General features: G+C 41.6%; 2 protein-coding genes across 2 annotated transcripts; both read left to right on the forward strand.

Moving 5' to 3' along the window:
- Positions 1–274: 274 nt before the first annotated feature.
- On the forward strand, positions 275–1,252 carry LOC113249818 (olfactory receptor 52E4-like). The gene has a single exon (XM_026491262.3). It carries the CDS (start codon positions 275–277, stop codon positions 1,250–1,252), a length of 978 nt encoding a protein of 325 aa, XP_026347047.2.
- Positions 1,253–3,835: 2,583 nt separating this feature from the next.
- On the forward strand, positions 3,836–17,267 carry LOC113249817 (olfactory receptor 52P1-like). Its single transcript, XM_057316629.1, has 3 exons — positions 3,836–3,914; positions 12,310–12,392; positions 16,269–17,267. Exons 1-3 carry the CDS (start codon positions 3,836–3,838, stop codon positions 17,265–17,267), a joined length of 1,161 nt encoding a protein of 386 aa, XP_057172612.1.
- The last annotated feature ends 3,477 nt before the right edge of the window (positions 17,268–20,744 follow it).

A 20,744-nucleotide genomic window follows, 5' to 3' on the forward strand; every position in this document is an offset into this window, starting at 1 on the left:
TCGTTAATAAAAATATTACAAATGAATATATTCTGTTTGATATTAATGTTGTAAGATCACATTACTATTACTGGACTACCACAGTATGTTATATACTGAGGCATATAATATTCGACTATGATATGTGATATATATCACCCTGATTTCAGAACAAGTTTTGTGTATCTTAATGTTCCCCCCTTTTGTTTCCTACTTTGAAACCCATGATTCTTTTCAGTTTGAGGCTCATGAAGGTTTTTATTGTTCTTCTCAGGAACTGCACCAGGGTGTCCCCATGACTGCTTGCAATGCCTCTCTGGGTCATCCTCCTTTCCTCATTCTCCAAGGCATTCCTGGGATGGAGGACAAACACAGATGGATCTCTATCCCCTTCTCTTCCATGTACTTCGTCACCATCCTTGGGAACTGCACCATCATCTTCGTCATCTGCACAGAGCGCTCCCTGCATAAGCCCATGTTCCTTCTCCTCTGCATGTTGGCCCTCACAGACCTGGGCATGTCCACTACCACCATTCCCAAGGTGCTGTGCATCTTCTGGTTTGGCCAAAATGAGATCAGCTTTGTGGGCTGCCTGGTCCAGCTGTTCTTCATCCACTCCATATCTGCCTTGCAGTCTGCCATCCTGATGACCATGGCCTTTGACCGCTATGTGGCCATCTGCGAGCCCCTACGCTATGCCACCATCCTTTCCAATAGTCGCATTGGGCTCATCGGCATACTGAGTGTAGTGAGAGCCATCCTTTTCATTCTGCCCATGCCTGTCCTTCTCCAGAAGATGCCTTTTCATGCAAATCGTGTCATCCCGACCACCTATTGTGAGCACATGGCTGTGGTGAAGATGGTGTGTGTGGATACCACAGTCAACCGGATATATGGTCTGGTGGTGGCCTTGTTGGTTGTCAGTCTAGACATCTCAGCCATTGCCTCCTCTTATGTGCTTATCATCCGGGCTGTCCTGCGACTTTCTTCGAAGGAAGCCCACCACAAAGCAGTGAACACCTGCACTGCACACATCTGTGTCATGCTTATCTCTTATACTCCCTCACTGTTCTCTTTCCTCACTCACCGCTTTGGCAGGGGAATTCCACCGCATGTGCACACCATTCTTGGAAACCTCTACTTCCTTGTACCTCCAACGCTCAATCCTATTATTTATGCGGTGAAAACCAAGGAGTTTCGGGACAAACTGACCAAATATGGCTGCTGGACGAAGGAGCCCATGACCGTTGCCCGTGGTCAGAAGCCTGTCTGATCAACCAGCCCTGGTGGGTGAGGTGGACGAGGAAAACATGCTAAGTGGAGGCAATTTCTGGGCAAATTGGCTAGTGGCGGAAATGTGTCAGACTGTCGGATTGACTGCCGAAATCCTGCACAGAGAGGAGAGATCTTGTCCAGTAACTCCAAAGGAAAAGTATCATCTCTTTTGAAATGAAAGTAATGATATAGTCTCTCCACAGTTGACATGGTAGTTGACCAAATAATGTGTTTCTAAAGCACTTTGGACAAAAATACACCCTGGGTGCCTGTGAAATAAGGTGGAATGTGTCCTATCCAGGCAACATAAAGCAAATAAGGACTTGCACGCCAACTCGCATGCAGTACCAAGGTGTGCTGGCTGTGAGTGTGCGTTTGTAGTTGGGTGTTTAAGGGGAAGTGGGAGGTGTCGATTGGGGACAGTGAGGAGGGACACGGAAAGTACAAGATAGTATTTATAGTGATTATGTTATTTTCTCTGCTGGCTGGCCTTACCTTTGGGTAGAAGACTTTGTTGTTTCCATGAAGAACCAAGGAATATGCACAGGAGACATCATCTGTAACACTCAGAGACATTTCAGAGGAAAAGGAAAAAAAGGGAAGCTCCTGAGCTTTAAGGTTTATAAGCATTTGACCTAATTTTGTACTTGTTCAAACTCCCAGAGTCACCTCTCCTGTTCCTCTCAAGTATTTCACTGTTTGGCAAGATTCTCGTACAAGGAGACCTTCTGAGAATGTCCTGTTAATGGTTTCAGTTGTACAAGTCTGTTTTATACTGGAACTCGTTGATCGTAGCCCTCTGGAAGGCAATTTCTGTGGGTGCCCAGGAAGAAGTCCTGAACAGGTACTCAGGGCCGTGTGGAGCTAAGATCCTGTGCCCCAATGTGGGAATTCGTTACAGTACGAGGATATTCTTTCTTGCTCTAGAGAATTAATGTGATGTGACGGCATGTATTAGAGGTTGCATGGAGCTTGAAAGCAGAAGGTTCTAGCATGGTCATCATATTGTAGAACTCATATATGAGCAAAATTTAGTCAATAAGATGTCTACCCTCAATGCCACATGGCCACTATGTAGATGGAAGTCTTACAATACTTCAACAGGAGGGAAATGAATTAAACTTCTTCAGAGTGTTGTGCCTGCTGTCAGAAATAATAATAAACGTTTCCAGTAGCCTGAACAGAATAACAAGGACTGAGGAAGGTAGAATACTTCAGAGCTTGATATAAGGGGCACACCCTTCAGGGGAAAAAATGAGGAGGGAGTAGGAAGTGCCCTTTCTATGAATGGAAGAAATGGGAGCAGGGAGTGAGAAGCAGGGTCCTCCCTGGCTGAATATTGTACCAACGTCAGACATCGAATCCTCCACAAAGCATAGACACAATTGACACCGAAACAAAACCCCAAGCACAAGGTTTTATGATTAATAATTTAATAGACAAATAAGTAGCAGAGTGTCTGAGTAGCTTGGATAGCAGGAGGCTTAGGTTTTCTGAGATCTGAGAGTGATTTCCTTTTCATCTGATTTGAATGGCTTTCGGGTACAGAAGGGAGTCCACATGATGTAAAATTTTCCGTTCTTTTTTTTTTTTTTTGAGATCTGTTCTGTCAACAGGAGAAGTGTTTCTTTGTTTTACTGAAACCCTGGGCTAAAATTTTATTAAGTCCTGAACACAATACACTTGGGAGAATGTGTGGGGAACACGGGCCGTAGCAGCTGACTCTGGGACAACTTGGGGAACAAGAAAATCAGAGAAGCCACAGAAAGGAAGCCTAGCTGTGTCAGCCTTTCTCGCTGGGGTTTTTCTTTCTTCACAAGTGGTACTACTTTGTGGTTGATTGTTCTTACTGCGGGATGAGCTTGATTTCTCTCCTGTGGCCTTGCTGGAAATGTGACAGAGGACACTCATGTTAACTGACCTATGTCACCTCTATAGAATGATACTTAGCCAGGAAAAACTAGAAAAATGATTCTATGTTTGATATTTTAGTCACGTATAAATCACTTTCTACTTTCAATCATGTATTTGGAATGTGAATAAAGGCCGGTTTATTTCACTTTCCTTATATCCTTATATTTGGAGAACTTGAACCTGGGGATGTCCTAACTACGAAATAAGTAAATTATAATATTTCTATGAATGATTATTTAATGGTTTTATAATAACGTCTTTCTTATGAACTCTGAGGGAGGCAACACCTCTCACTGAAGTCTGAGGTACTGGGGCAGAAGCCCTGGAGTTTTCACCACTGGGGAGCGTATGCTGGGTGTGCCAGAAAGCAGGGCCTAAGACAAAAGCTTGAATACGGGGGTGTTATTTAGAAAAGTGATCACAGGGGTCGGGTGTGCAAAACAGGTGGAGTGAAACCCGAAGAGGAAAAGCCAATGCAGGGAATTTTTATCCAGTGGCACAGGACTAGTGAGGCCTGGTGTCCAGCTCTGCCAGGACCAGCTGCAGAGTCTTAGGAAATGCATTTCAGAACTGTCATCCCCAAGAGCTGAGAGGGTTTTACCCAGTGGCTCCTGTGGAGCTCAGGGCTCCTCTGCTCTCAACCCCAGTAATTCGGGGTTGTATAGGCATGACTGCAGAGCCCTTGGCTGGGCTGTCCCATGCCATGGAGTTGGAGAAGTCCCATGCCAAGGAGCTCCAGGCACCAGGTGTGACCTGATGTCCACTATCTGGTTGCACCTGCCCGGAACTGGTCACAGCACCAGTGGCTGAAGAGGAAGTGGGACCAAGGGCATTAGGAAGTGACATGGGGCTTATCTCCTGAAACAGTTCACACGCTTGAGGCCTCACATGAAGCCTGAGGATTGACTTTGAGATTAACAGGGAGCTCACATCTTGAGCCCATCCAACAGAATTATTATCTGAATTTTCTAACTTTTAGTAATAAGATCATCTATCTTTTTTATGATAACTCAGTTTCCACAGTTACAGCTAACTCAGGCAACCTGAGCAGAAATTCCCTAAAAATAATCCTTAAAAATATTTTAAAGAGCTCTGAAAAAGAGTGTCTAATGATGTGCATGCTTCTCCTCAATCCTTATTTTTCTCCAAGTTTTCTTTTTCACACAGAATGAAATAAGAATGTTGTTTATGCTTGCTCTCCCAATTTCCGTTGTTGCTGTTAAAATAATACCTGCACTCGGAAAGGCAATCGAATGTGGTAGGATACACTATAGGATATAAAATTGTCCATCTACTTCCACGTGATGTCACTTCGCAAAGTCAATCACTTAGACATGTGCTATGTGTACTCGTAATTGCCTTGCATATTAAAATATTAATGCATAAATACAATTATCTGGATATAGTTCCCTTTCTCACAATGCTGACTCTCCCATCCATATTCCCAGACACTTACTTAGCTTTGATCTTTTACTCGCAGTTGTTTTTTTGTTTGTTTTGATTTTGATTTTCTTTCTCTGCTGTTCCCAGTTACGAGTTAGCTTTCCTGCCCCTTGACGTGGGCCAATTGTCAGTCATATTCTTTGTTTTTGTTTTTGTTTTGGTTCATTTATTTCTGGATGTTTCTACTTTGTTTCTTTGGTAAATCACACTTTCCTACTCATGAGCAGTCTCCTCCGACACAAATGTCATGAAACGACCCAGGAATAGAGACAGATGAAGCTGGCAGAGCCCCTCCTTTGGTCACCCTGTCCCCCCTCACTGTCCGGGACTTCTGAGAAAGACCATGCTTCTTCTCTCGCTGCAGGGCTCCTTTTCCTGTAGTGCTTTCTACGTTTTCCTTCGTTGTGAACTTGGCCATAGTGAGCTCATGCTCTATTTTGATGGAGGTGAAAGCACCACTACCAGGCTCTCCTGAGTGCCTTCCGTGGGTGTGCAGGAACGTGGGCATTTGTGGGAACCTTGGTCATTTTCTTCATTCTTATCTGAAGTGTCCAATGTAGCTTTGTGAGCTTGTTTACTTTGTACTTTTTAAATTTATATTCAGTTAGCTGACATACAGTACATCTTTAATTTCTAATGTAGTGGTCAGTGATTGATCAGTTGTGCATAACACCCAGTGCTCATCACATCATGTGCTCTCTTTAATGCCCATCACCCAGTTATTCCATCTCCCCACCCAACTCTCCTTCCTCAACGCACCGTTTGTTTCCCAGAGTCAGAAGTCTCTCATGGTTTGTCTCCATCTCTAATTTCTTCCCATCCAGTTTCCCTCCCTTTCCCTATGACCCTTTGTGCTATTCCTTATATTCTACATAGGAGTGAAACCGTATAATTGTCTTTCTCTGATTGACTTATTTCAGTTAGCATAATACCCTCCAGTTCCATCTACATTGATGTAAATGGTAGCTATTCATCCTTTCTGATGGCTGAGCAATATTCCATTGTATATATGGACCACATCTTCTTTATCCATTCATATGTTGAAGGACATCTCGGATCCTTCCACAATTTGTCTATTGTGGACATGCTGCTATGAATATTGGGGTGCAGGTGCCCCTTCTTTTCACTACGTATGTATCTTTGGGGTAAATACCCAGTAGTACAAATGCTGGGTTGTAGGGTAGCTCTATTTTTAACTTCTTGAGGAACTTCCATACTGTTTTCCAGAATGGCTAGACTAGCTTGCATTCCCACCAAGAGTGTAAGAGCATTCCCCGTTCTCCACATCCTCGCCAATGTCTGTTGTTCTGTCTTGTTAATTTTAGCCATTCTGATGGGTGTAAGGTGGTATCTCATTGTGGTTTTTATTTGTATTTCCCTGATAACTAGTGATGTGGAATGTTTTTTCATATGTCTGTTGGCCATTTGTATCTTCTTTGGAGAAGTGTCTGTTCGTATTTTCTGCCCATTCCTTGACTGGATTATTTGTTTTTTGAGTGTTGAGTTTAATTGGTTCCTTACAGATCGTGGATACCAGCTCTTTCTCTGTCATTTGCAAATATCTCCTTCCATTCTATAGGCTGCCTTTAGTTTTGTTGACTGTTTCCTTTTCTGTGCAGAAGCATTTTACCTTGTTGAAGTCCCAAAAGTTCATATTTGCTTTTGTGTCCCTTGCCTTTAGAGACATGTCTTGCGAGAAGTTGCTACAGCTGAGGTCTAAGAGGTTATTGCCTGTGTTCTCCTCTAGGATTTTGAGGGATCTGTCTCACATTTAGGTCTTTCATCCATCTTGAGTTTATCTTTGTGTATGGTGTAAGAGAATGGTTCGGTTTCATTCTTCTGTACATAGCTGTCTAATATCCCCAGCACCACTTATTGAAGAGACTGTCCTTTTTCCATTGGATATTCTTTCTTGTTTTGTCAAAGACTAGTTGACCATAGAGTTTAAGGTCCATTTCTGGGTTCTGTATTCTATTCTACTGATCTATGTGTCTGTTTTTGTGCCAGTACCATGCTGTCTTGATGACCACAGCTTTGTAATACAGATTGAAGTCAGGCATTGAGATCCCGCCAGCTTTGATTTTCTTTTTCAACATTCCCCTGCCTATTTGGGGTCTTTTTTGGTTCCATACAAATTTTAGGATTGTTTGTTCCACAACCGTGAAAAATATCGATGGTATTTTGATAAGGATTGCATTGAATGGGTAGATTTTGGGTAGCGTAGAGATTTTAACAATGTTTATTCTTCCAATCCATGAGCATGGAATATTTTTCCATCTCTTTGTGTCTTCCTCAATTTCTTTCATAAGTGTTCTGTAGTTTTTAGAGTACAGATAATTTACCTCTTTGTTTAGGTTGATTCCTAGGAATCTTATGGTTTTTGGTGCAATTTTAAATGGATTTGATTCCTTAATTTCTCTTTCGTCAGTCACATTGTTAATGTACAGAAATGCAACTGATTTCTGTGTATTGATTTTGTATCCTGCCCCATTGCTGAATTGCTGTATGAGTTCTAGCAATTTTGGTGTGGAGTCTTATGGGTTTTCCACATAAAGTGTCATATCATCCTCAAAGAGTGAGAGTTTGACTTCTTCTTTGCCAGTTTGAATGCATTTTCTTTCTTTTTGTTGTTTGATTGCTGAAGGTAGGACTTCAAGGACTATGCTGAGCAATAGTGGTGAGACTGGGCATCTCTGTCGTGTTTCTGACCTTAGGGGAAAACCTCTTGGTTCTTCCCCATTGAGAATGATATTCTCTGTGGGCTGTTCATAGATGGCTTTTATGATATTGAGATATGTTCCCTCTTTCCCTACTCTGTGAAGAATTTTATTCAAGAAAGGATGCTGTATTTTGTCAAATGCTTTTTCTGCATCTATTGAGAGGATCATATGGTTCTTGTCTCTTCTCTTATTAATGTGTTCTATCTCACTGATTTGTAAACATTGAACTACCCTTGCATCCTAAGATAAATCCCACCTGGTCATGATGGATAGTCCTTTTAATGTGCTGTTGGATCCTACAGCTAGGATCTTGTTGATGATTTTGGCATCAGTATTCACCAGAGATATTGGATTGTAACTCTCCTTTTTGATGGGGTCTTTACCTGGTTTGGGAATCAAGGTAATATTGGCCTCATAGAATGAGTTTGGGAATCAAGGTAATATTGGCCTCATAGAATGAGTTTGGGAGTTTTCATTCCATTTCTATTTCTTTTGAAACAGCTTCAGTAGAATAGGTATTATTTCTTCTTTAAATGTTTGGTAGAATTCCCTTGAGAAGCCAAGGGAAAGACCCTGGGACTCTTGTTTTTGGGGATAGAACTCTTGTTCTTTCTTCGGCCTCATTCACCCTAGCTGTTAGAGTATCCAATTTAGACTGCATCTCAATTATAGCATTTCTAAGTTTGGCCTGATCAGACCTCATTTCTGCTCTTAGAGATTCTCTACTGTCTTTTATGCTTTTTTCAAGCCCAGCTTTTAACTTTAAAACTGCTATCCTGAATTCCATTTCTGAAATCTTACTTATATCCGTATCGCTTAGCTCTGTGGCAGAGAACATTACATCTAGTTCTTTCTTTCGTGGTGAATTCCTCCTTCTAGTCATTGTGCCCACAGAAGAATGGGTGAGCAAGTGAGCAGAGTCCAAAATATCAACCCTGATCCAAGGAAAATATACCCTAGACAAATCTGAAGTGTTTGGAAACCAAACAGAAAAGTGATCAAAAAGCAAAACAGAACAAGCAAAGGAGGAAAAAAATAAACTGTTGGGGGGAGAGACTATAGTCTTGCAGGGTGGACAAAGCAGGGGGATCCACTTGTTCCTGAGTGAATTTTGGTCTGTGAGTTAGAAGATAGTACCTCCAAAAATTGCAAAGAAAGCAAAACTTATCTATTTACAAAAATAAAATCGAAGAATGAAAAAAAGGACTAAAATGAAGCATATATCTATTACACGTAGAGGTAAAAAATAAAAGTTTAAAAGTAACTTAAAAACATAAGTTAGTAAAATAAGAAACTAGTTGAAATGGGAATAGTAAAAAAAAAAGAAATAGAAAATTTTAGACTGAAAGATAACTGAATTTTGAGAAAATACGTCAAGCTGAATAAACTATTATCCCCTGGTGCTGGAGTGTTACAGTCTTGTGGGATCCATAACCTAGTTTGTGCCTATTCTTCCAGATTGTCTTCTGGGGGAGGGGCTGCTTTGCTGCTTCCCAGGTATCTTTGCTTGGGCGGATTTGCACCACTCCTTGCCAGGGGGATGTGCTAATTTTAAGCTGATGCTCTATGTGATTTTTTTTGCTGGAGGCTTTCTGCATCTTTTTAGAGGATGAGAATATAAATGGCCGTGCCTTGATCATCGACCCCAGAGCTGAAAGGCGCGGTTCCCCTCTTCAATTAACCCTCTGGGACAAACAGTCTTCACTTTTGTGGGACCCAAACTCCATGGACTCTTATGTTGCATAAGAGTAATCCTCCTGGGGGGAGTCTCAGGGACCCACATCACTGCCCTTTGTGTGCCCAGGGCCTGAGAGCAGTTGCGAGCTCCTGTGCGTATCCCACTCAGCTGCTCTTAGGGAACTGCTGGGTGTTGCCCTACTGTCCTTTCCATGGCTGCCACCCCGAGAGCTGTTGTCCAGTTGTGGGTGCATCCATTTTGCACCTCCTGGGGGATGGCAGATGACCCACACATTCCAACCCTTTTCAGGGTGCTTGAGGCAGAGAGAGGTCCCCTAACTGGCCCAGCTTGCAATTTATAGCAACCCAAGCTGAGTCCCTCCTGGGCTTGCTGACGGTAACTAGTTTCCCCTATCCACTGCTTGGGCACTCTACTAGCTCAGGCAGCCCATTCCTTCTGTGACTCCTGGGATCCTGAGATCACACTGACCCACCTAGGATTCTGCCCTTTTCATCCCCCTTTCAGAAAGGGATGTCTCTCACTGGAGCAGATTTCTAAGGGTTCTGATTTTGTGCTCCATGCTGGCTTATGGAGGCTCCCTCCCCCCTCTGTTTATCTTCTGGTACCTCCCCACAGACTCACATCTCCACAACTCCTACCTTGCAAAAACCAATCACTTCTACTTGTAGAGTTCCAGATACATTTTCTTACATCTCCAGCTGAATTCATGGTTGTTCAGAATGGTTGGATAGATATCCAGCTAAATTCAAGGGACCAGATGAAACAAGGTTCCCTAGTCTTCTACCATCTTGCCTAGTTTGTATTTTTAAATAGTTCATTTCTGCTTGTGTGACACACAATTCCATACTTTGAAGCTGCATATACTTTTTCCAAACATACCTACAATGAGTTTAAAATGGAAAATTAGGTGAGTTTTTCTGTCTCTATTTAAGTACAACTATGTTGAAGTTACGTTCCTGAAACTTCAGTCATGTCGCTGGCTGCTTTAATAGACCACTACACCCAAGAATATGCTAGCATCTTTACAACTTCTTAGCTGTATTGAGTTCACATTAGCAAACCAAAGCTATCAATCTATTGGGTGTCTCTTGTTGCATTTTGCCTGTTTTTAAAATATCATGTTCTTTGGTCTTGGAGTCTGACATGTCAGTAACTGTATCATGCAGGTCAATACTCGATCCTGTGGGAATGATGTCTATACACACATACACAGATATTTAGACATTTATATAGATGTGGAGATATATATATATATATATATATATATATATATATATATATATGGATTGATACTTTGAATATATGCCACCAAGGGCCTCTTGTTCCAGTGGTCAATACTTCAGCTTTTGACTGATATTACTTTATTTTTTTATTAATTTCTTTAAGCTTATAAAGCTCAATACAAGCACAAATAAATGAACAAAAAGTCCTGTTTCCATATTGGGGATTACTAGGACGTTCTTAGCATTTTTGTATCATAGTTCAATGGAAAAAAGCTACAGATTTGATACTTTCTCAAATGTATACAGGACAGAAGACAGAAATTGAGTATTTAAATACTAATTCAAATAGTTAATAAAAAAGAGAAGTGAAGTCAAGCAGGTCTCGCAAAACCCTGCTGACTGCAGTGGAAAGAATCTCTATCACATTTCAGGAGATTTTGCTGTGAACTGTGGGCTGTGGATGCCAGTCCCATGTAGCAGAGCTGTCTCAGAGGTGGTCTGATTTCTGGCAAGTTCCACTTTGGATTACTGAGCTACATGCATACAAATGATGAGAGAAAGTTTAAGCAATGGTTGACAGGTGAAAAAAGATGATTTCAATTTGTATCAAGTCTCCTTCAATCCCATTTCATTTGAATGGTCTGCCATTTGCTTACATCCAATATTCAGGGCAAAACCAATTATTTTGTATTTAGATGTTCTAAAAGGTTTTTTAAAAATTATTTTAAACAGCACAAACATTATGAAACTCTAAGGATAATTGTTCTTCCAATCTCTGAGCATGGAATGTCTTTCCTTTTTTTTTTTTTTTTTTTTTTTTTTTTTGGTGTCCTCTTCAATCTTCCACCAATGTTTCATGGTCTTTAGACTATGGGTCTCTCATCTTCTTGGTTAAGTTTATTCCTAGGTATTTTATTATATTTGGTGCAACTGCAAATGGGATTGTGTTCTGAAATTCTTTTTCTGCTGCTTCATTAGTAGTCCATAGAAATGCAACAGATTTCTGTACATTGATTTTGTATCCTGCAACCTTACTGAATTCATTTACCAGATTCTTAACTACAGAGAACAAATTGGTGTTTGGTTACCAGAGGGGTCTTGGGTGGAGGGATGGGTGAAGCAGGTGAAGGTAGACACTTATTTTGATGAGCAGTGAGTAATATATGGGACTGTTGAATCACCTGAAATGAATATAGCACTGTATGTTGACTATACAGAATTAAAAATAAAGTAGAAGAAATGCAAGTAGACAGTTAAATCCAACCATGAATTGTTTTGAAAATAAGAATCATGATAGATTCTACATCACAGATTTGTCCACACGTAAAGCACCTAAATCATGTCTGGCTTACATCAATAATTTATAATTATTCAATGTATTTTTATGTGAAATGTTTTGGAAATTAAATAAATAATGGCAGATAGGGAAAAAAAATGAAATTCTAGCCCATTCTAATGTAGCCAGATTCTGAGGTTTAGGGAATTTAGAATCCTGAAAACTGGATTTGGTCACCACATCTGGATAGATGCTATAGTTGGGGACCACTATAAATCTGGTGGTAGGATATTCTAATTTTTGGCTAGTTACTAAGTGAAGTTAAGAAAAATGCAGCCTTAACATACCATGGGCACTTTCACACATCTTCTATGGAACATAGAGTTATACTTTACCATTTACACAAGTGGGAACATGTTATTATACTTTTTTATTGGTTCATTTTGTTAAATAATACTAGTTCTTAGCGACCATTTCATATTAGTGCAAAATCTATTTTATGGCTTCAATTTCAAAGAAAATAGTAATTTCGTTAGTAATTAAATCTCATCATAACATTACCGATACAATTTATAGCTACAGTGAATATTAGTATGAAGTAATAAACGAGTAGGATATGAGAAATGCATATTGCAATTGAGAAAACACACAAAATTCGTTGGTCTTTAATAAAACAGTTGTAGGTAAAGAGGGGATAGAAGAAACAATATTCTTTTTAATGACTATAGAATTTTTTTTGATGTTGTCCTAGGTGTTTCCACATTCTAAAATTCTTTTGAGGAGAGGACAATCAGATGAACTTAATGTTCATGTCCCTTCTGAAAATGAGGCTGTTTGAGTCCCAGAGCCTGGACTTCAGTGAGGTAGGAATGATGACTCTCACCTCACCTACAAGGATCTCTCAAGGCAAGATGGCTCCAGGGAAGGATGCCTCTCTCACTCTTTTCTGCTTGGGTATTGGCATAAACTCCATCTATGGCCCGGTCACTCCCAGAAACCTTCCCTGATTTCACTCACCTGTGAGCCCCTGGTCTCTGACTTTCCACTTACCTTCCCATGGCATGCTCACTTGGAGAGTTCGGGAGCACACGCCTGTGTGGCTCCTGGCCTGACTGGTCATATCAGGGCTCATACTTCAAAGATGACAAAACACACTAAGGCACATATGTTTTAAAATTTTTATCATCCAGTGTCTTTCTGCTTTCTTGATATAGCCAGTCAAGAAAGCAGAAAGACAGAAAGACAGAAAGACAGCTTTATATAAAAATATTAATAACATTATAATTATAAATAATTGTAAATGTGTTATAAATAATACATAAAGCTAAGTATTCAGCAAAGACGACTCAAGAAAGTATAATACCTTCATTCAAATAATTTCATTAATTAACTGTGGTATCCACTTATTAAAATATATGGGTGCATTTAGTACCTCTATTGAGTAGTGAAAAATATCTTTTTATAGCAATAAGGAATACTTCCCCAGACCTGCATGCGTGCATCCACATGAGTGTATCTCACAATTACAACGTTGAGAAAAATCAAGGTTTGTAAGCTGGCATTCCATAAACCCATTTATAAAGACCTTAAAATGTATGGCACGATACTCATTGAATTAGGATTCACATTTATGTGGTAAATGTATAAAAAATATTAAATGTTGAGGGACTTATAGGATACAATTCATCTTTGAAGGCTAAGAAAAAGAAATGCCACACAAATAAAGTATACAGGAAGCACTTACTGTTTTTGCAACATTTTTAAAATCTACATTGTGAATATAGGATACATGCTATATTAGCCTTTATCACCTTTGCGTTTCCAACATAGATTAAAAGAAGAGAACACTATATTGACCTACCTAGACATGAGAACATCATGAGCTATATGAAAAATACAGATTTTTTTATTTTTATATTTCTAATAATATAATATAATTTTATTATCTATAATCTATTTTTCTCCACTGTTCAGATACATTATCTATCATATAATATATGGCATACATACTTAGGCATCTGTATTGATGTTATTCTGCTCGAATAATCAGCCTACCCACACCATAGCTTCATTGTTTCAAGTATAACCATTTTGTAATACATTATAGTTTCTAGTAGGGTAAGAGCTCCTATCTATATCATTACTATCTTTGATGTTTGTTTTTCGAGTTGCATTTCAAGGTTATTTATTTATTTATTTATGTATTTTGGGAGAGAGCATGGGCAGACAGGACAGGCAGAGTTAGAGGCAGAGAGAGAATCCTAAGCAGGCTTTGCGGTGGAGCCCAGTATAGGGTTCGAGCTCATAACCCCTAGAATGTAGTAAATTCAAGAGTTAGAGGCACAAACAACTGAGCCACCTAGGGCCCCATTCTCAGTTGAATTTCAGAATCATTTCGTCAAGATTCCAAGAAGAATGAAGCATTGAAATTGGATTGGCCCTGATTTATGAATTCACTGAAGGAGAAGACATAGCCTTCAAATATAGTTGTGCTTCTGGTTTTTATAAACACAAGAAAACAAGCCACGTAAGATCTCATAAACTAGGACACAATAATTACTTCATATGAAGAATTTATTTATAGGCTTATTCATTCCCTTATTCATTTATTTGGCTCTTATGATCTGCCCTCTATGTGACAAACGTGATGCTAATGGTCAGGGTACAGTAGCTGGGGAGAAATCAGACGGGAATTACTCTCCCTGAGTAGTGTGATTATCCAAAGAGCAAGCTTAAAACTTGTGACTGAGAGGTCAGAGATTCCGGGCAATACTACAGCACTTGAGACAACTTTGGGCAAAGAAGCTAAAAGAAAAGATCCTTTAGAAATTGTATGCAGGGAGTTCTCAGGATCATGAATGTTAAACTGAGACAGTAGTGGAGTCTTGCTGGTTCCTACCTGTCATTATTATCCATCAGGCTCTCTCTGGGGCAGAGAGAAAAGAAGGACTGAGCCCAGGATTTGGGCACGGTACTAGAACCAGCTTACTGCGGGGGAAGCTGTGCAGATGTGTCTATGAGCAGATGCACCTATACTTGCCTATTTTTCTTGGAGATTCCTTCTCTAGATGTATCCATTGTTCCACACCCTTCATCTGCTACTCCCTCCCTCAGCCACTGCTTCCCTCCTGCTGACACCTGACTCAGAACAGAGACTCCCTACAGGGCCTGTTTGTAAACAGAATTTGCACTACATCATGGTTTAGAATCTGGCCTTCTGAATTCCACTCCTGAAGTGAATTTGCGTGATTTTGACAATGTTTGGTGTTGTGCATCCTGTAATGGACATGGCAGAATTTTTTTTTTTTTTTACAAACTTTCTTCCTCTGAACTAATAATAAATAAATATTGCCACATCTGGACCCAGAAGTTGAGCGGATGCTGTTTAGGAGAGGTGAGTATGCATAAATACATTGTGGGAGATGTCTACGTTTGTCATTGGCCTGGGAAAGACAGAAAAAACCCTGGAAGACTCTAAGGATCAACAGAACTAGAGCTGATAACAGTATTTTATCAGGGTGTCCAAAAACAGGGGCTGTACCTCTGATGCCTTCAGGAGCGTGACTACCCCAGCCAAAGAGTAAGGACTGACTGGGCTCCCACAGCTACACCATTTGGGAAAGAGGACTTTGGGGATACAAGCTCCCAGGTCCTAATTTAGTTCCAGATTCAGCTTTAACTTCAACCTCTCTCTAGAGGCTCATCCATTATTGCCAAAGACTGCAACATGCCCAGAACCCCTAGGGTTGACCAGCCCCATCTCCTTGGGAGCTCAGGGAAACCTCCAGGGTCAAGTTTGCACACAATGGCAGTGGTGCCTTGTTGTGTGTGTTTGGGGAAGGAGGGAGTGGCAAAGAGCTAATCTGGGCACCCAGGGGGCCATTCCTTAAGTGACTAAAATGGCCACACCAAGTCTTCTGGGTGCCTGAGAGTGAGGAGTGGGGACATGCAGGGCCCTGAGTGTGCGGTCCAGGAGCCATATGGTTGTGCATGTACATACAGCTACAGACAGCTGTCCACACTCAGACACACATGTTTGAAGAAGTTGTCCGAGCCCAGCTTCCCACACGCTGCCTCACATTCAGGTGAGTGGTTCCTGGTGAGCTGGGCTTCATAGTCCCATTCTGGCAGCCTTGTGTCAAGTGCCCAGAAGCCTGCCACCTGCTCATTCTTGATACTCATTGAACAGTTGTCATCAGAGGACCCTCCAAGTCCCTTATGTGCTACAAATGTGTATCCTAAAGGTTTGGTGAACAATTCTGTTGTAAGCATTTAACCTATCGTATTTCTGAAAAGCTCTTTTGTTGACCTGTTTCATCTTCTGTTTACTGAGAGTGGTATTGAATATTCTGTCATGTTTCATGGTATATCTATCCATTTTTGTCTCACATTCTTCAAGTTCTATTCTTACAGAGGATACCCATTGAAATATTCACATATTAGTTATAAACTTAATGACATGGTCTATTTGTGAAAATTAAGCACATCTTTAATAAAGATATTCAAAATGAATATATTCTATGAGATATTAATGTTGTAAGACCACATTGTTATTACTGGACTACCACAGTATGTTATATACTGAGGCATATAATATTTGACTATGATCTGTAATATATATTGCCTTGATTTCAGAACAAGTTTTGTGTACCTTAATGTTCCCCCCTTTTGTTTTCTACTTTGAAACCCATGATTCTTTTCAGTTTGAGGCTCATGAAGGTTTTTATTGTTCTTCTCAGGAACTGCACCAGGGTGTCCCCATGACTGCTTGCAATGCCTCTCTGGGTCATCCACCTTTCCTCATTCTCCAAGGCATTCCTGGGATGGAGGACAAACACAGATGGATCTCTATCCCCTTCTCTTCCATGTACTTCGTCACCATCCTTGGGAACTGCACCATCATCTTCGTCATCTGCACAGAGCGCTCCCTGCATAAGCCCATGTTCCTTCTCCTCTGCATGTTGGCCCTCACAGACCTGGGCATGTCCACTACCACCATTCCCAAGGTGCTGTGCATCTTCTGGTTTGGCCAAAATGAGATCAGCTTTGTGGGCTGCCTGGTCCAGCTGTTCTTCATCCACTCCATATCTGCCTTGCAGTCTGCCATCCTGATGACCATGGCCTTTGACCGCTATGTGGCCATCTGCGAGCCCCTACGCTATGCCACCATCCTTTCCCATAGTCGCATTGGGCTCATCGGCCTACTGAGTGTAGTGAGAGCCATCCTTTTCATTCTGCCCATGCCTGTCCTTCTCCAGAAGATGCCTTTTCATGCAAATCATGTCATCCCAAACACCTATTGTGAGCACATGGCTGTGGTGAAGATGGTGTGTGTGGATACCACAGTCAACCGAATATATGGTCTGGTGGTGGCTTTTTTGGTTGCAGGGCTAGACATCTCAGCTATTGCCTCCTCTTATGTGCTTATCATCCGGGCTGTCCTGCGACTTTCTTCGAAGGAAGCCCACCACAAAGCAGTGAACACCTGCACCACACACATCTGTGTCATGCTTATCTCTTATACTCCCTCACTGTTCTCTTTCCTCACTCACCGCTTTGGCAGGGGAATTCCACTGCATGTGCACACCATTCTTGGAAACCTCTACTTCCTTGTACCTCCAACGCTCAATCCTATTATTTATGCAGTGAAAACTAAGGAGTTTCGGGACAAACTGACCAAATATGGGTGCTGGACGAAGGAGCCCATGACCATTGCCCATGGTCAGAAGCCTGTCTGAACAACCAGCCCTGGTGGGTGAGGTGGATGAGGAAAACGTGCTAAGTGGAGGCAATTTCTGGGCAAATTGGCTAGTGGCAGAAATGTGTCAGACTGTCAGATTGACTGCCGAAATCTTGCACAGAGAGGCGAAGGGACAGGAGATCTTGTTCAGTATCTCCAAAGGAAGAGTATCATCTCTTTTGAAATGAAAGTAATGATATAGTCTCTCCATAGTTGACATGGTAGTTGACCAAATTATGTGTTTCTAAAGCACTTTGGATGAAAATACACACTGAGTGCCTGTGAAATAAGGTGGAATGTGTCCTATCCAGGCAACATAAAGCAAATAAGGACTTGCACGCCAACTCGCATGCAGTACCAAGGTGTGCTGGCTGTGAGTGTGCGTTTGTTGTTGGGTGTTTAAGGGGAAGTGGGAGGTGTCGATTGGGGACAGTGAGGAGGGACACGGAAAGTACAAGACACTATTTATAGTGACTATGTTATTTTCTCTGCTGGCTGGCCTTACCTTTGGGTAGAAGACTTTGTTGTTTCCATGAAGAACCAAGGAATATGCACAGGAGACATCATCTGTAACACTCAGAGACATTTCAGAGGAAAAGGAAAAAAGAGAAGCTCCTGAGCTTAAAGGTTTATAAGCATTTGACCTAATTTTGTACTTGTTCAAACTCCCAGAGTCACCTCTCCTGTTCCTCTCAAGTATTTCACTGTTTGGCAAGATTCTCGTACAAGGAGACCTTCTGAGAATGTCCTGTTAATGGTTTTAGTTGTACAAGTCTGTTTTATACTGGAAGGCAATTTCTGTGGGTGCCCGGGAAGAAGTCCTGAATGGGTACTCAGGGCTGCGTGGAGCTGAGATCCTGTGCCCCAATGTGGGAATTCGTTACAGTACGAGGATATTCTTTCTTGCTCTAGAGAATTAATGTGATGTGACGGCATGTATTAGAGGTTGCATGGAGCTTGAAAGAAGAAGGTCCTAGCATGTTCATCATATTGTAGAACTCATATGAGGCAAAATTTAGTCAATAAGATGTCTACCCTCAATGTCACATGGCCACTGTGTAGATGGAAGTCTTACAATACTTCAACCAGAGGGAAATGAATGAAACTTCTTCAGAGTGTTGTGCCTGCTGTCAGAAATGATAATAAACGTTTCCAGTAGCCTGAACAGTTCAATAACAAGGACTGAGGAAGGTAGAATACTTCAGAGCTTGATATAAGGTGATATGATAACTGTCTTTCTCTGCTTGACTTATTTCACTTCTCTCATCTATGAAACATAAGAACTAGGAAGATTGGTAGGAGAAGAAAGGGATAATGAAAGGGGGGGGTAATCAGAAGGGGGAATGAAACATGAGAGACTATGGACTCTGAGAAACAAACTGAGGGCTTCAGAGGGGAGGGGGGTGGGCGAATGGGATAGGCTGGTGATGGGTAGTAAGGAGGGCACGTATTGCATGGTGCACTGGGTAATGAATCATCGAACTTTACATCAAGAACCAGGGATGTACTGTACGGTGACTAACATAATATAATAAAAAATATTATTATATATTAAAAAAGGGAAGTGCCTTTTCTATGAAAGGAAGAAACGGGAGCAGAGAGTGAGGAGCAGGGTCCTGCCTGGCTGAAGGAAGTACCAACATCAGACATCGAATCCTCCACAAAGCATAGACACAATTGACACCAAGACAAAACCCCAAGCACAAGGTTTTATGATACATAATTTAATGGACAAATAAGTAGCAGAGAGTGAACAGGCCTGAGAGACTCATAATCTGAGGAGCTTGGATAGCAGGAGGCTTAGGTTTTGTTGAGATCTGAGAGTGATTTCCTTTTCATCTGATTCAAATGGCTTTTGGGTACAGAAGGGAGTCCATCTGCTGTAATAGTTTTCCTTTTGTTTTTTGGTGACCTGTTCTGTAAACAGAGAAGTCTTTCTTTGTTTTACTGAATTTTTGGGCTAAAATTTTATTAAGTCCTGAACACAATACACTTGGGAGAACGCTTGGGGAACACGGCAGTAGCAGCTGACTCGGGGACAACTTGGGGAACTAGAAAATCAGAGAAGCCACAGAAGGGAAGCCTAGCTGTGTCAGCCTTTCTCGCTGGGGTTATATTTTTCTTCCTAAGTGTTACTAATTTGTGGTTGATTGTTCTTACTGCGGGATGAGCTTGATTTCTCTCCTGTGGCCTTGCTGGAAATGTGCCAGATGATGATATGGGACAGAGTACTGCTTCCCAACTAAGGTTTGGCTGCTTTCTGCTTGGAAAATCAATATCAGGGAGACAAGTGATGGCCGGGGGGGGAGGGGGAGAAAGGTTAGCTTTTCCAGGAAGCCAGCAACTTGGGAAGGTGGTGGACTAATGTCTTTAAGACATCTTCCCTGTCCAGGTGCAACAGGAAGGAGTTAAGGGGAAGGCTTGGGAAAAGGTCGGGTGTCTCTCTGTAGGAGAGGGAGGTACACAGGCAGTTATTCTCATGTGGATACCTGAACAGACCCTCTGGCGTCCCTGGCAGCTGTCTTTGAATAAAGTCAGGACTTATCTTCTGGGAAGGTTTGGTCCTTCTTTCCTCAAGGCCAGTGGTCTGCAGATCTCAAGGAAAGTAAGTTGGTTCTGCTACAGAGCAAGGCACTTACGTCTGCAAGCAAGGAGTGCATAAGCTTGCAGTTAGTTAACCTTAATAATGCTTGCAGTGTTGTTATGTTGACAGACAGATTAATAGACTAGTTTACCCTTCACCCTATAGAATCTTCCTAGTCGTGCAAAAATGAGAACAACGTTCGTATGTGTTGGTATCTTGGTCAAATTTAAACCACTTTCTGCCTGGCTGTCAGGTCTTTGGAGGCTGAGTCAATGCCGAATCCATTTCATTTTCATAATTTTTCCTGAGGGATTACTGCCTGGAGATGTCCTAAGCCCCCAAATCAATTATAAATAATTATACCAATGATTATATAATGGTTTTGTATATAATTAACCCGAAAAAATGCTGAGGGAGGCAACACCTCTCACTGGAGTCTGAGGTCTTGGGGCAGAAGCCCTGGAGTTTTCACCACTGGGGAGCATATGCTGGGTGTGCCAGAAAGCAGGGCCTAAGACAAAAGCTTGAATACGGGGGTGTTATTTAGAAAAGCGATCACAGGGGTTGGGTGTGCAAAACAGGTGGAGTGAAACCCGAAGAGGAAAAGCCAATACAGGGAATTTTTATCCAGTGGCACAGGACTAGTGGGGACCGGTGTCCAGCTCTGCCAGGACCAGCTGCAGAGTCTTAGGAAATGCATTTCAGAACTGTCATCCCCAAGAGCTGAGAGGGTTTTACCCAGTGGCTCCTGTGGAGCTCAGGGCTCCTCTGTTCTCAACCCCAGTAATTTGGGGTTGTGTAGGCATGACCGCAGAGCTGGTGGCTGGGCTGTCCCATGCCATGGAGTTGGAGAAGTCCCATGCCAAGGAGCTCCAGGCACCAGGTGTGACC

The sequence above is a fragment of the Ursus arctos genome, unplaced genomic scaffold (genome assembly GCF_023065955.2).
Source record: "Ursus arctos isolate Adak ecotype North America unplaced genomic scaffold, UrsArc2.0 scaffold_22, whole genome shotgun sequence".
Taxonomy (NCBI): Eukaryota; Metazoa; Chordata; class Mammalia; order Carnivora; family Ursidae; genus Ursus; species Ursus arctos.

Excerpts from the sequence above, each read along its gene's own strand:
- LOC113249817 (XM_057316629.1), top strand. The coding sequence starts at position 3,836 with ATGACTGCAGAGCCCTTGGCTGGGCTGTCCCATGCCATGGAGTTGGAG. Across the intron at positions 3,915-12,309 it reads CAAGGAGCTCCAGGCACCAG|GAGAGGACAATCAGATGAAC; the intron begins GTGTGACCTGAT and ends AATTCTTTTGAG. Across the intron at positions 12,393-16,268 it reads AGAGCCTGGACTTCAGTGAG|GAACTGCACCAGGGTGTCCC; the intron begins GTAGGAATGATG and ends TGTTCTTCTCAG.
- LOC113249818 (XM_026491262.3), top strand. The coding sequence starts at position 275 with ATGACTGCTTGCAATGCCTCTCTGGGTCATCCTCCTTTCCTCATTCTC.